The 15814-nt window shown below is 36.0% G+C and overlaps 2 protein-coding genes across 8 annotated transcripts in view; one reads left to right on the top strand and one right to left on the bottom strand.

Annotated features, from left to right (window-relative positions):
• LOC129942543 (F-box/LRR-repeat protein fbxl-1) overlaps nucleotides 1-920 on the top strand; it is a 43881-nt gene extending 42961 nt beyond the window's left edge. For all 6 annotated transcript variants that reach the window (XM_056051536.1, XM_056051535.1, XM_056051533.1 and 3 more), the window contains one exon: nucleotides 574-920. In XM_056051536.1, the coding sequence (XP_055907511.1) occupies nucleotides 574-709 (136 nt within the window). In that variant the 3' untranslated portion in view covers nucleotides 710-920. The remainder of the gene's footprint in view (nucleotides 1-573) is intronic.
• Nucleotides 911-15814, bottom strand: part of LOC129942542 (protein TRC8 homolog) — a 32944-nt gene continuing 18040 nt past the window's right edge. The window contains exons 2-7 of one of the 2 annotated variants that reach the window (XM_056051528.1): nucleotides 7221-7791; nucleotides 6625-7162; nucleotides 6388-6562; nucleotides 2304-2500; nucleotides 2061-2240; nucleotides 911-1997 (exon numbers count right to left, since the gene is read on the bottom strand). In XM_056051528.1, coding sequence (XP_055907503.1) covers nucleotides 1734-1997; nucleotides 2061-2240; nucleotides 2304-2500; nucleotides 6388-6562; nucleotides 6625-7162; nucleotides 7221-7791 — 1925 coding nt within the window. In that variant the 3' untranslated portion in view covers nucleotides 911-1733. The remainder of the gene's footprint in view (nucleotides 1998-2060; nucleotides 2241-2303; nucleotides 2501-6387; nucleotides 6563-6624; nucleotides 7163-7220; nucleotides 7792-15814) is intronic. The other variant, XM_056051529.1, reaches the window with a different exon arrangement.

The following is a 15814-nucleotide window of genomic DNA, read 5'->3' as shown; positions in this document are numbered from 1 at the left end:
CTGCCACAATCTGTATGCCTTCGATTTGGCTTTGTTTGCCTGAGCACATTCGAAATCAAACCAGGGGTTTCTTGGTGGCGGCAGTGAGAAACCTAGTACCTAGGATAGGTCGGTGAAATTTAAAGGAAAATAAGTTCTTCAAGTTAAAAATTGGATCTTTAATAGCTTCCTTTCCAATTTTGAACACATTAGCAAAAACATTTTTACTAAATTAATACATTTCGACTTTCAAGTTTTTGGCATAAGTTTGTAAGTTAGCCAATGACGAAGGATTACAAGTTTAACTCACAGTAATTATGTTTTCCTAGCTCCTGTTATATTCATAAAATCAAACAAACACCTGTTGTTTTTTCTACTTAAATTAAAAATAGTGTAATTTTCCAGTATCCTAAGCATTCCCTGAAACAATTTGTTGCAGAAGAACTGTTGAAAAAGTGTGTGAAAACTTTTACAACTAAATTGCCAGACTAGGTCAACAAAAAACCCTTACCCTTGATCTTTTTAGACATGTTTCTCTCTATTTTGGCTGAGTTCCATTTTCACAACATTGTATTTTTTTTTCTCTTTTAACAGTGATGGACGCTACTACGAAACAGTGAAGGCTAATTTTGAACGTGCCGATCGTGTCACGGTCGTCCGTACAACAACCTGTTGCCGGGTATCCCCCTACCATTTGTTGCAAAATTACAATGAATTAATCTTCAATTGAGTAACATAACAATGCTGCCTACGAGAGAGCGGAGAAAAACAAAGACAACATTTTTCTCCTTTCTTCTATTTTTGTTGATTCTAGTCAAATTATTATTTTTCGTGTTGTTCTTCTAAATATTGTTATGTTTTGTATTATTTATGTTTCTATCCTCTAAGATTATAACAACAACAAAAAAAGAAATAAAAATACACATTAGCATAAATTAAAATTGTATTATTAAATAATATATTTTATTCATCCTTTAAAATTGTGTTTTGTTTTTATTTTTATTTTCTTAATTATTTTGTTTCGCTAGCGATTTCATCATGATTCAGACTTGACAAAAATAAATCATCACTTTTATGTTTTTGTTTTGTTTCTCTTTTCTCTCTTTTATCATTTCATTTCAATTTTATATGTTGGCTAAGATTATTATTAAATATATTATAAAATACATAGTACAATAATAATCACCCTTAAATTTATTTTATTTTTATTTTTACTTGTAATTTTCACTAAAAAATAATATCTCTATATAAAAACAAAAAAAGAAATAATTATAATAATATTTAAAATTTAAAAGAAGAAACAATTAATTGCTTTGGTAGCAATTATTGACGACGAATATAATATATGAACTGAATAAGTAAAAGTATTTAAAAGAAAACAAAAGTTAAAATATTTTTTGACTGTTAAAAAGTTGTTTGATCTTTAAAATCGGTGCAGAGATGTGTGGACGTGTGGACAACTCGAGGCGGCGAGATTTTCCGAATGATGATCGAGTTGTGATAGCAGATTTATATACAATGTACACCTACATCTGATTGCTCGCGCGACAACACGAACCGGAGTGGAGCTTAGCGGAGGCAGCTTCTAATATGAATGAGGCGGTAACGGTATTGGGTAGTCGTTGTTTTTCTTTCCTTACTTTTCTTTTTTTTTTGTTAATTGTTGTTCTTAGCGTTAGCAGTGTTGACCATTTGACTTGACTTTGTTTGTTTTATGGTGTTGTTGGTAGTGTTAATTGTTTGGGGGTAAGTACCTACTCCTGAAGCTCTGCAGGCGATGTTGGTGGCGGTGGCGGTGGCGGTGGCGTTGTTGATAGTCGTCGAAAATTGTGAACTATAGAACTGCTGCTATCATCTTCTGTGTTATTGCTAGATGACGCAGTCCCCGCTACTGATGAGGCTGCAGCTGCTGTTGGAAGAGATGTCCCAATTGATGCAACGGCTGCCATCCGGTTTGGCACTGACTCACGAGGCTCTAGATGTCCGGTAGCCATTCGAAGTAAGTCTTGAGCGTTATTCTTAAAAATTTAAACCATTTTTAGCAACACATTTTAAAGGGGGTACTAGAAATTTTGTTCTACATGATTTGGTCGCTCTTCCTGTTGGTTGTTAGCTGGAATTGGGTTATTCTCGCCAGGTCTGTCAATGTACATCATAATTTCGTGGCATAGTGGACACCGATCTTGCACGTAAAGCCATTTTCGGAGACACACGCCGTGGAAGAAGTGTCTGCATCTGGTTATTTTTGCTGATTCCATTTGCTGCAATATTTTTAAATAATAATTAATTGGATTTTGAAATTCAGTAAATTCAGTGAAACTTACCTGATGACAAATTGCACAAACATCATTTAAGTTCTTCAATTGTTCTTCTGTGGCTTCGGGCAGAGCAGAAATCTTATCGACAGCGGACCTTCGTTTCATAAAAATTGACCAGCCGGCACGAGCCTCACACCAGATATTGAAATAGGCATGGATGCACATCATGATGGCTCTGATGGCGCCCCCTGTAGCATTTTGTGCTATCAAGTTATATCATACGGTACACCAAATCAACCAAATAAAAATACATGCACACAGTTTGTTTTGTTCTTGTTTTTGTTTTTTAAATAAATAAAATTACGTTTTTGTTTTGTTGATAATAAAGTTGCGATGGAAGCGAAAGGCGATAATGAATTTGGATGCATGACCGATTTTGATTTTATGGATAAATAAACTGCAACGAACGATGTTTTATGGCCTTGAATTTGTTATACAAATTCCAATTAAAAAACAAATGGTTAATGTTATGAAAATGAGGAATGAACAAGTTGTTGAAATTTGTAATCGGTTACATGAAGCAATAATAAACATGAAAACTAGACCATCAATCCAAAACGGCTTAAGACTTTGCTTAGGCCAGCAACACGAAAGGCACATGAAATAGGAATAGTAGATGAGTGCGTGCCTACATAAAATTAGTGTCTGCATGAAAATAATTGACATGGACTGATTTCTGAAGGCGCTATAACAGTAAAAGTTGAAAGCTTAAAATGTTTAAAAGGTCAGGTTTAATTTTGATGGTTCTACCGGACGACGACAAACGAAATATGAAATTATTGCAACGACTTTGACTAAAGACGATTCTAGTTGGTGATATCTTCCTGCTTAAGACTTTTTTTCAAACAAAATGTTGGATGAAGATTTTAGAGCTTTGAATTATAAGCGGTCCAGTTTCGAACTTAACGTTGCCGTTGAGTTTTCATATCCGACTTTTAGGCGGAGGGCGAACGTTAGAGGAATTCCGTCGCTTTCAGAAAGGAAGTCAGGTCTTTAATTTTCTTTTCGGAAAGTTCATCAAGATCTTAAAGGAATACTTTTCCGGAGCTTGACATTCTTTGGCAGGCCAGGAGGTACCCAACTTATCCCTTAATATGTACCTATCGCTAAATATTGCAGGTCACTATGTTCCGAAGAGGAGTCTGAAGCGTGTTTCTGTTTCAGCCATAAGTCTTATGGTTCAATCACAAAGACGCTTTATCTTGAAGCGTGTTTCTGTTTCAGTCATAAGACTTATGGTTGAATCACAAACACGCTTCAGCTTCGGTTCGTCTGCGTTACGGTGGGCCTGCTTCGAGGTTGCTTTGAATGACATTTCTATTATTTCATCCCTCCAAAGAGCAAATTTTTTGTTTGTTGACATTTTTTTTACAGCTGTTGAGCTTTCAGACAAAGCAAATGTTCAGATAATTGAACTAGAGCTTCCGTTTGGAGTCACATTACGTTCTTTTACTTACGATTGTCAAACGAAACGTGAGGTCGAAGCCTCATTGTGATAGCATGCATTTAATTCCTATGGCTGAACTCATAAACGTCAGGTGAAGCCGAAGCTGAAGTGTGATTGCGATTCAGCCTTTATTCGTTTACAAGGTCCTTTTGACTCAAGAATTGAAGATAACGTTCATTGTTTCTGATGAGGCGCATTTTCATCTTGGTCGCTTCATTATCGGACAAAAATTGCAGCATTTACACTACTTTATTGTCGAGAAGCCAATCCATATACAGAGAATGACTGTGGACTGTTTTTGAAAATGAAGATGAGGGCAATGTTTCGGTTTTTCACTGCAATTGAAGAAATGAGGCTGGACGATCTCTGGTTGACGCAGGTTGGTGGCCAAGCTCCGAGTTTCAAGTCGTATCATCATAACGATGCCACCAAGATCTTGTGGGATACGATTCAAGTACTCACGCCAATATTATCCATTAAACCATCTTAAAGGTCCTAAAAAACACTTGCTACAGCGAAGCCGTTTTTAATTTCAAATTAATTCAATTTGAACCATGGAAAGATATACAATCTTCCCATGGTTATGAAAATGGACATTCAAATCAAAATGCATATCGTGCACTTCGTGCTTTTTTCAGTCAATTTAATCGTCCAAATGTGCGTACAATCCGAAAAATCTTGCAAACATTTGAGCTAACCGGGTGTGTAGAAGATGTGAAAACACCAGTGTATGCTCGTACAGCTCGTACTGTAGAAAATATTACTGCCGTTCGCGAAAGTTAATCTAAAGAGCCGTCCACCTCAACTCGTCGTCGTGCCCAACAATTGCACCTCTCACGCTCGTCCGCATCTTTGATGAACATTATGCATGAAGACTTGCATTAAAACACTTACAAGGTGCAATTGACTCAAGAATCGAAGCCTCTTGACCATTTCAAGCTTCGTCAATGGTCCAAATTGTGGCAAGAAACGTCAACATATTTTATATGACCCAAATTGTATGATATGGATAATCGGAAACGCATTGCCAAGTACAAAAAATCCGAATGAGGATTTGTCATTCCGTAAGTACTAGATTTCTTATCCGCATTAGAAATAGAGAGTACAAAATATTCGTTTTCGAAAATATTTGCTTTCGAAAAGCATTAGAGTAGGGCCCCAGACGGCGCAACTTGCGTCACTGCTAAAGAAACAATGGCGCTTATGCGAGATAATTCAACTGTTATCTCACGATCTGGCGATGTCAATTGGACGCAAAGATCATGTGATTTGCGCCATTGGACTTCTTTCTTTGGGGTTATTTGAAACAAAATGTGTACGTCGGTAAGCAAGCAACAATTGAAGAGCTCAAGGATCAGATAATTCGGCACATTGACAGCATAGAACCTCAATTATGCCACAGTCATAGACAATTTGAAATCAGATGGAGGTATGCAGACGAGGTCGCGGTAGCCTTTTGCCCGATATTTTGTTTCATGTACTTGTATTTGGCTCACTTTTTATACCATTATGTAACTATTGCTCAAAGGTCTTACGTGTATTCGGATGATAATTAGATGGCGAAAAAAGTATGCAATAATCTTCTGAATAGAAGTGGTACCCAATTCAATTTGACAAAGCTTTTATTACGTTTTCTAAAAAATGCTAAACATTTGTATCATATTATTATATGGCCGTTATAAGTCTTCCTGGTTTATTTGAATTTGTTGTAGATTTCCTCAGTAGATTTGCCTTTATAAAAACTAAATCCATAATATTTTCCTAACAAGACTACTTTTACTATTTATTTGAGAGATAAGTGACGAGGGATTAAGTCTGTGCAGAAGCCATTAAAACTGTCCCAATTGGGTTTCTCATAATGTAAAAGTATTCCCTTTGGAGATTTTTCTTTAACTAAGATTTTTTTGACATGAAAAACTCGAAGACATGATGATTCGTCCAAAACTTGAATATAACTCGCATATTTGGACAGGTGCCCCTAAAAAAGTTCAAGTATTTTGGACAGGATCCAAAAAAGAGCTTTGAAAATGATAGGCGATAGAACTATAACCGAAAAATTTACATCGCTAGAATTTAGTTATTTTATCGATATTTTTACAAATGATGTTCTGTGAAATTAGCGAGTGACATTCCAACCCTTAAACGATGCAGCCGTAATACTCGCACTTCCAGGAATGCTCATCATTTTACCCTTGAGCTTGTTTTTGGGCGTACTGTCAAGTATAGAGATTCTTTTTTTAACCGCACATCGAGAATGTGGCATGTTTTACCCAGCTCTGTTTTTCCCTATCATTTTCATATTCAAAACTTTAAGACCAATGTGCATCGGTATCTCCTCTTTAATCCTTCCCTATTTTAAGGGTATTAATAACCCCTTGAGTGCCCGTTTATTATAAAACAAACAAAAATCATATTGATATTTTGAGATATCATTAAACAATAAACAAAAAGATACAAAGAAATGTAAGATAAGTAATTTATAGATTCAGACACACGAAAGCGTAAATAATTAAACGAAAGAACAAAAACAAACTTCAAAATTTGCGTCTACACTAAATTTCACTACTATTTTCTTTGAACATAAAAATGTGATGTGTTTTCTATTACGAAATAAAACTAAGTGTTCTAAATAAATTAGCTTACCAGATTCGAAGAAAAGAATCCATGCACCATTGAAGAAGAGCAAAATCCCAAAGCAAAATTCCACCGAATTACCAAAAGCACGAACATAGTACACGTAGTCATCCAATTTCTCCCAGAACGAATCCCGTCGTGCATCGTATAAGAAAAGTGCATATGTTGCTAAGCTCACAAGGACCTTTGAAAACCCAAAAAAAATCAAATATATAGTCATATAAACAATGAACAAAACAATCTTACTTTAACAATAACTTCAACTGAAAAGGCAGTTACGGCTAACATCCAGGTAGAAGGTGAATGTCTTGACCATAGGACCAAAAGTAAACTAATCGGTGCCACCAACAAGAACATACAAACCACAAGAGCACGTGTATGACGCTTCCGTGATGGACTTCTGGCTGCACTGAGGGACATCAAAATCGGGGAGACAATATTATGCAGGAAATGCAACAATGCCGTTACCAAAAGGCACAAGTTTCTGCACAGTCTTATGAATCGTTTGTCAGGCGACAACGACGTCAGACCGGTCTGCAATGCTAGAATATAAAAGAGCACTGCCGATACCGTACCCAATGATTTTTCCTCATCTGTATCGCCAGACATTAAGAACCATTGAAACATTTTTCCTATATAATGGCAGACTATGGAAATCACGCTGGTCATTCCAAGGACAGCTGTCAGAGTCTCACAACCGTCCGCAAGCAGTTTGTGCACTGTTCCAATAACATTTAAACTCACGTCTTTAGCGAATATCAGTGAGATAAGTTCTTGACCAATTCTGTAATATAACAAATGTTATGTTTAAAATAAACCCTTTAATTTTAAAAAATGTGTACCTTATTGACCAGAAGACTCGTAAAACACACGGCACATTAAGCCGTTGCCATTCGTTTTCAATTAACGCCGATAGACCAAAGTTTGAGACAAAATTCATTGCATATTCGTAGCCATTCAAAATGGTCTTGCCCGCTTCCATTGCACTTGTATAGAGTGTGATTTTGGTGAGGATGAATGGTATAACACCAGCAAAAGCTGGTGTCAGCTTGAGGAATGAAGGAGGTAGGGGCAACATTGCCAGTAAAATGGGACTCACAAAAATGAGAGGCATTTTTTTCTGCAGAAATTCATAACGTGGCCCAAGATGAATGTATGCAAATAACATTCCCATAAACCATTGAGCGACGAGATGAGGCAACAGAGAGAGCACAACACCTCCTGGATCTAACAGACGTGATGTGTTGAATGACAGAATGTCGACTAGTAGACATGGCCCACTTTCCATGAGGGCCAATGCCGATACATTACTCCAGTACGAAAGAAACGTCAGACCCACCGATATGACGAACAGATAGACCATTACCAAATGCCTTGTCCATAGCATAAATATACAAGCTGCGCATAGAAAACCTGGAAAAAAAGGAAAAATTATTAGACACAATTGAAAAGTCGTAGACAATATTGTGGGCGGGTTTAAAATCAAATTCTGGAAGCACGTTCACCATTTGGAAAATGCTGTCAAAGGCAGAATAGTCAATAAAGAGCTCATTGAACGCTGCCATTCAAAATCTTAACCCTAAGAACACCTTCAGAATGAGTGAATTACTCATTTTAGACAAAAGAACATTTATGAATATGAGGACGAGCTTAGTTGACAAAACGGAGCCCTACAAGCATACCAGCGTTTATTTTGTGCATATCATATTTGAAAAAGTTTAATGTTAAGGGTGTTTTCTAATAAGAGATTAAAATAAAATCTCTTATTGGAAAATCTTGTATTTGCAGTATTCTGAAAGGTAGTTTCTAATCCAAGGTAGATAAGATTTATCAAAAACAAACCAAATGCAAGCATTTTCGACAAGGGAGAATGTTAGCACTTTTAAAATGTAGATGAAATCGATACAGGGACACATTTTCCATTTTATTTTGTTCATCAATTGCATTTGCTAGACTCATTAATAAATTTAGTTCGAAGTAAGTGCACTGTGACCTATAGATTAAGTGTGCCGGTTCTCGATTTAAATAAGGGCTTTAGTTTATCTCTTTTAGCAACTTAAGTATTTGAGGTACTGCAGAAAGAAAGAAAGTTGATTTCTCTTACTCCCAAGTGTGTAATATTTTGGTGCATGATTACTTCACATATCCCCAAAACATTTTTGATAATGGTAATGGGTGTTAAATAATCTACAACTGGCCATTTTTCAGTACAAGGGTCTTTAGTAGTCTGTTCCTAGTGAGTAGGCTTGTTACTATTCTTAGGTTATTCCTATTTAAACTTATGTCGTCTTCTCATTCGTAATTTTGTTTTTTATCACGTCATTTCTTATTCCACAGAAGAGTTTAGGTGCTTAGTTGTTTTGGGTCATCTGTTTTTGCTTAAGAGTTAGCCTCTTACTTCTTTCTAAATACCGACATGGTCAGGTACCTAATGTGTTTTTACAATGTGTCAATACAATCCCAAATATTTCTCAAGTTAAGTGAGTTGAAAGTGAGGAATTTAAGTGCAGCTTGACTATCAGATATAAAGGCTATGTTTTGGTTGCGATAATTTCTTTCGATATAACATTTAACGGAATTTGCTATGGCATGTACTTCAGGCTAAAAAACACTCGTTTTTGATTCTAGGTGCAAGGATTTCTGCACTAGTCGCCTCAAACGTTATAAACCTGTCATTTGTTTTGATATTTTAGTTGTTACTTCGCTTACACACTTCTTTAGCTTTCTTTTAAAGTTTTTCTCTAGCCTTCGAGTTTAAAATGGGATGTATTTTTAATGAAAATCTAGATTATTTTGATGAATTTCAAGGACTTAATCAGTGAAGACATCGACGTTGGTAATGATCGAGGTTTAAATTTTTTTGTTCACAGGACTTTAAAAATCTTGAAACCACAGACCGAGCTTAAATAATGGGTGTTTTTTTTAAACGTGTGGTTTTCAGTCTAGCGATACATGTTGAAAGCTATCACTTGATTTATGCTTAGTTTGGTTTGCTATTTCTATTTTGACTTACTCTTCAAATTGTAGCAATTTATTACCTCAACTACCAAATAAAAAATTAAAAAAATCACCAGGTTACGATCTAATTACTGGTCAGGTTATGAAAGAAATGCCATTGAAAGCCTTCATAAAACTCCAATATATAATAAAAGCATGCCTTAAGCAGCGGTATGTCCCGCACCATTGGAAAATTGCTGAAGTAATTGTCATACCAAAGCAAGGTAAACCACCACAGAAGTGACGGCTTACAGACCAATATCGCTCATACCAATTATGGCAAAAGTTTTTGAAAAACTGCTTCTGAAGAGACTTAGCAAAATCATAGAAGAAAGAAGGTTAATCCCAAACCATCAGTTTGGCTTTAGAAATAAACATTCCACGATACACCAAGTTCATAGAATATCGGATGTAATAGAAAAAGCATTAGAAGAAAAACAAGTATGTTCGGCTATTTTCTTAGATGTTGCTCAAGCTTTTGACAAGGTTTGGCATGAGGGACTTGAGTACAAACTGCAAAGGGATCTTCCCAGGCAGTACTTTGAAATATTAAAATCGTACATTTCAGACCGATTGTTTAGAGTAAGGTACGATCAAGAATACTCTAGTGTCCTAGGTCCTACCCTGTATTTACTATACACAAGGGATATTCCAGATCGTAATCACACCATAAGTGGAAAGAACACATCAAAAAGAAAAGAGAAGAACTAAACTTGAAATATAGAAAAATGTACTGGTTGCTTGGCAACAACTCTGATTTATCTATCGAAAACAAAATAATGCTGTATAATCAAGTACTAAAGCCTGTTTGGACCTATGGAATCCAATTATGGGGCTGTACAAAGAAAACAAATACCGAAATCATCCAAAAATTCCAAAACAAAGTCCTTCGTGGAATAGTTAATGCACCTTGGTACATAAGAAATACCGATCTACATCGTGACTTACAAATAAAAATGGTTACAGAAGTTGTTAAAAAATACGCTGTATCGCACAACCAGAGACTGCAAAGTCGTACTAATTCTGAAATGGAGTCCGTCTTGAATATAAGAAACCATGTTCGGAGATTAAAAAGAACCAAGCCTCATAAGCTTATGGCCTAAAAAAATATGGGAAAGTATTAAAAGATTAAACTTCCCCCAAAGTGGTTGAACAAAATTAAGAAATAAAAATCGGAAGTCGATCCTTCAAGACCAATCTTGATGAAGAGTTGGTTTTAGTGGTTAAGAGTCCCACAATACTTGGTGTCGAATACTGCCAAGTGTCTTTTGAAGATTTCCTCCTTTAAAAAAAATGTATTGCCGTAATAATGGTTCGAATGAGATAATCGCTCAACAGAGCACCACTTTTACTCTAGTGAACAATTCGATCCCCAGAGACGCCACACCGTGCGCACTGAAGACGCTATGACCACCGATGAAGCCCATTTTTGATTGAATGGGTTAATGTTAAGCCGCCGCGCGTTTATTTTGGTTATCATTTGTCCATACTTATTAAAATATGGAACCGGCCCTATTGTTACACTTAATGGGGAATACCATGAAGAGCCATTATTAATGACTTTTTCGTAACAGAATTGGAGAATGTTGATGTGGTTGAAACAAGACTGCGATACATTCCATACAGCCAATGAAACATTTTCATTCTTGGTGAACACACCAAGTGAAAGTGTAATCACTTGGCGCTATGTTCGTGCTATATTGTGGATGCGATACAAACTCCAATCCGAGCTACCGTAGCTTCGGACGAGTCATCAACGAGGTGTGTGGTCTGGCGTTGGCCTGGTGAAATACTACATCCTTCCTGTTGGCAAATTCTGGACGCTCCAAGCGGTCGAGTGGTTCGCGGAAGATGGTAGAATTAATTGTGTGGCCATATAGGAACAGCTCATATTCGATAATTCCCTTCCAACCCCGTCAAACACACAGTAAAACCATCCTGACCGTCAATCCCTCCTTGGCCACTGTTTGGGACGATTCACCGGCTTTCGACCACGAGAACAACCGTTTTCGCTTGATATTTGTATGTGATCTTTTGTTTGTTGCCAGTTACTATTCACTTTAAAAATGGGTCGAGTTCGTTCTGTTTCAGCAGCATATCGCAGGCGTTGATTCGGTGCAAAAGGTTTTTTTTTGCGTCAAATCATCTGCATATGGTTTCAAACGCTTGATGTCACGAGATGCCTCATGCCGGCCATCGTCGTCACCTGTCTTCCGCCGGCAGGCTTATCTATGGTGTCGTTTTTACTGGCTCTGAATCGTCGAAATCATTTGATGTGATAGAGTTCCATCCCCCAAAATACAATTAATCTCACCGAACGTTTCTCTAGCGGATTTGTGTTTAACAAAGGAAAGCTTTGGAATTGCTCGAATTTCGCCCTTAGTAAACTCCATGTTTACACGTCCATCACAACTAATCATGCATAATGTCGTTATGTTGGTTATGTCAAGACATTTCAAATAATGTAGAGTATTGCCAGATACTAGTTCTGTAGCGCTTTCTACATAGCCGCGATATTGAAAAGACAAAAAGGCGGAAAGGAGATATTTTCCAACCTTTAACTAATAGTGCTAGACGTGTAGCTTGCCTGAGAGTTTTTGTACAATGAAAAATGTTCCTTAAATATTTAGGTATTTTATGAAAGACTTCTTAAGTACCTGTACAATACTGTCATTGACCTCAGAAACGTTAGTTGACTGGATATTAACAGAAGACAGACAAACCATTTAAGCCAAATAGCACAGTCAGCAGATTATCATTCAATTATTCAAAAATTGTGTGAATCCGTAAACGAGGACTCAGTTTAATATTGAATAAATTTCATAAACCGACAAATAATTTATTTGATGCATTGAAATGATTCAAAAGTACCCCTTATCTTTAATATTTCAGGATTGACAACAGATTTTCAAACTACTTCCATTCTGGTCTTTTCTCCTTTAAACCTTCCGCTCCAAGTGATGGACTTTGTTACTTCCATTTTAAGGAGAGCTCAATGCCGTAAAATACAACACAGTCATTCGATTAAAATGAAACATCATTAATATTTCAAACAACACTTACTTACAAAAACGCAGACAAAAAATATAAAAATATATTGAAAGCAAAACTGTATTGAATAATTAATCAAAAGTAATGAAGTCATCAAAATTAGTTCGTTCGATATACATATGTACATAAATGTATAGGTAAACAAAAACAAACGCAATAATCTTATACATAATGTATAAACACATGACCGTATTATGCAACAATATAATATGTTTTGTATTTATTTATAATATGTTCATGAATCTTCAGTTATAATAAAATATAAATAAATTTGCATAAATTTACGGTAAAAACTTAAGGTTGTTAATAAAGTATTGACCCCGAAACTTAATTTTAAAGAGAGAAATAAAATAATTTATTTCGGAATTTTAAACATTGAGACTACATTAATTTAGAAACGACGACTAAAATGGGAAGTTAGTCTTTTCATTAAAAACAAGTTTTATTTTTGCTACTTCGAAGTGGCATTTTCGAGAATTGCAGCTTTTATAAGTAAATAATTCACTCGAAAACAAAACACACAAACAATAATGCAATTTAATGTACTAAAAACTTAGTAGTTTTTTTTTTCTACCGGGTAGGAGAGCTATTAAGCAAAGAAATGCATAAGTTGAGTTGGAAAGAATTATATATAAATTCAATTTACTCAGAAGCCAATATATTATTGTAATGGGTCATTATTATTTTCGTTTCTGGATATTTAACCCATTTTTGTCACTTAAAATAACAATTGAATTTAGTTCTAAAAATAAGGGATTTCCCAATCAGGACATGAAAAGTTTTTTATTCAAATAAAAGTTTACACATTTGGAATGCATCGCAATGTATGGCAGTGATCTATCGTTTAACTTAATTTTTGATGACTTAGCCGTACATTTTAACAGTTAAGTTCAGTATTATTTATGGGATTTGGTTTGGGTTTGTTAGAATTAATAAAAACTGGTACTCTTTCTGGTACGTCGCATTCGAAAAAGTCGTATGTATCACCTTTGGTGATGAAACAACCAGGTGTGGTATCGGCTAAGGTGATTTTTGATTGTCACCTTTGTGATCATAAAAAGTGATCAAACTAATTTTTGCGTCTGCGTAAGGTGATCACCAAATTTTGTTTAGAATTTGGTGTCACTTTAAAAGAAATTCATTGACGTTTGTTACAATTTCAGTTGTATTATAAAAAACCGATCGGAAGCTATCCGATTTTTATATATACATATTTTCTATTGAAATACATATGCTCATTTTCCGAAGGGCGGAGAATCATAATATGACTCCCATCAATGCAGCCGATTACTAGGAAACAAATAATAAAATAAAAAACAAGTAATAAAATTAGTTTAATTTTCCTAAGAAACAAAATCCTACTTCCAGGAATTTGATATTTTTCGTAGAAAAACATTTTTGTTGCTTCTGAAGCCGATTTATTAAATTTGATTGTAAGTAGGCACTATTTCCTCTCTATTTGTTTTAAGGTCAAAGATATAACCTCACAAACAGTACTTTGGCCCATTGGAGCTGACCAGTCAGCGCCAACTTGACTTTGGTAGCCACCACCTCTAAGAAAATTTAAAGTCACGACTAATCAAAGAATAGGGGGAATGTGTGTTGACCGCATTCCAGCTGACAAATCCAGAAGCGGTAGGATATGTAAAAATGTTTCCTTATTCAATCGAAAGTTTTTTAAGAATCTATTTAATTCAGAATATTAATTATAAATAAAAAAACAAGTTATAAGAAATTGGTATTTATATGTGAACAAATATATAGCACATATGCGTATTTACTTTGGACTTGAAAGATCAAGAAAGTTTATTTTATTGCGGAGGTTAATCCTCAAGAGCCCGACATTTCTATTATGATTAATATTTTCATTTTCAGCATTTTCAGAAGGTAAAATCAAAGGCACAAAGGCATTTATATTGTCTTGAAATTTCAGCAACTAAAAATAAAAATCAATTTCCAATAAAAGTGACAACTAAAGAGCTGTCACCAGAAAAAGTCACCAAATCGTGATTGTCACCGGTGACTATCACCTTACACAGACTGAATTTGTTGATTGTGACTGTCACCTATCACAAATCACCGTACCCGATTCCACCCCAGTTGTATTTCGAGGGCATTAGGACCTTAAATTTTCTTCCGGACAATTGATGACATTCGCAGATATTGAAACACAATTCTCGTTTGAAAAAGGAGCGAATCCATGTAGCATCAGCATATCCGGGGAACTTATTCAGCAGGAATCATGTGTTGTTAGCAGATTCAAGCCCGTTGAGTCTTAAATTCCAATCGGATAACTTCCAGGAATGACCACATTTGTTTATAACTTCGTCTTCTACAATGGTATTTGCTGAGATGGTTTGTTGCAGAGGGCTAGCACTTAGGTTCTCCGCATGGACTTCATTACGAATGGATACGTTCCCGATTTCGCACGATGGTAAGCCAGGTTGGTGGAGGTGTGTACTCTGAACGACTGAAATTAAGTCTCTCATTCCGCCTTCCCAATCATTGGAGGAACTTTTGGCGATAAAAGAAGTCTATAACAGTCCATAACTGTCGATCATCTCTAATAGAGATGGCGCAACAGTTTAATATTCATATCCGGGCCATAGAGACATTACAGGTAACTGTAAGGCCGATGAACTCGCCAGGAACGGTACAGTACAGCCCATGCTTCCACGTTTGGCAAGTACTGGCATACCGATCGCTAATTGTAAACTGCTGCTAATACAAGACGCTGTGAGGAGGGCAGGCACCAGGTGGAACAACATCACCACGTGTCAAGTCACAAAAAACATCTGGCTAAGTCTGGATTCAAGGTGCTTGCTCTCTCTATGCAGATCGCATATAAGCTCGCTACGAGACTAGGCGTATTCTCAAATGACTTTTGCAGAAGCTGTATGAACGAGGAAGAGGATGAAACGGTTCTTCATCTTCTCTGCACATGCCCTGCTTTAGATCGAAAACGCAACAATTATCTAGGAGAATTCTTCTTTAACGATCTAAATCATATCGGTATAATCAACCTCTCACGTTTCGTAAGGGACTCAAGCTGGTTCCATTGAGCTTAGGAGGAAGCCTCAAGATTCATGTGGTATCACAATAGGCCATTAAACTGGCCTAAGTGAGTCCGTTTCCATCTTGGACAGCCACTATAACCTAACCCAACCTAAACCGGGTTGTTTGATGACGTTGTAGAGAACCGTAATGGTACGCAATTGGAGGTAGCAAAAGAGATCAAATATCTAGGCTTGAAATTGAATCCAACATTAAATTTCAAAATTCATTTATCGGAGAAAGCCCAAAGCTCAGACAGTTTAATAAATTTAAAATGGAAAAATATCTTCTTTAACAAACAAATTAATTTATCTACAAAATACAAAATATTTAA

The sequence above is a fragment of the Eupeodes corollae genome, chromosome 1 (assembly GCF_945859685.1).
Source record: "Eupeodes corollae chromosome 1, idEupCoro1.1, whole genome shotgun sequence".
Taxonomy (NCBI): Eukaryota; Metazoa; Arthropoda; class Insecta; order Diptera; family Syrphidae; genus Eupeodes; species Eupeodes corollae.
Note: the sequence above shows the minus strand (reverse complement) of the source record. Positions and strands in the feature narration are given on the sequence as shown.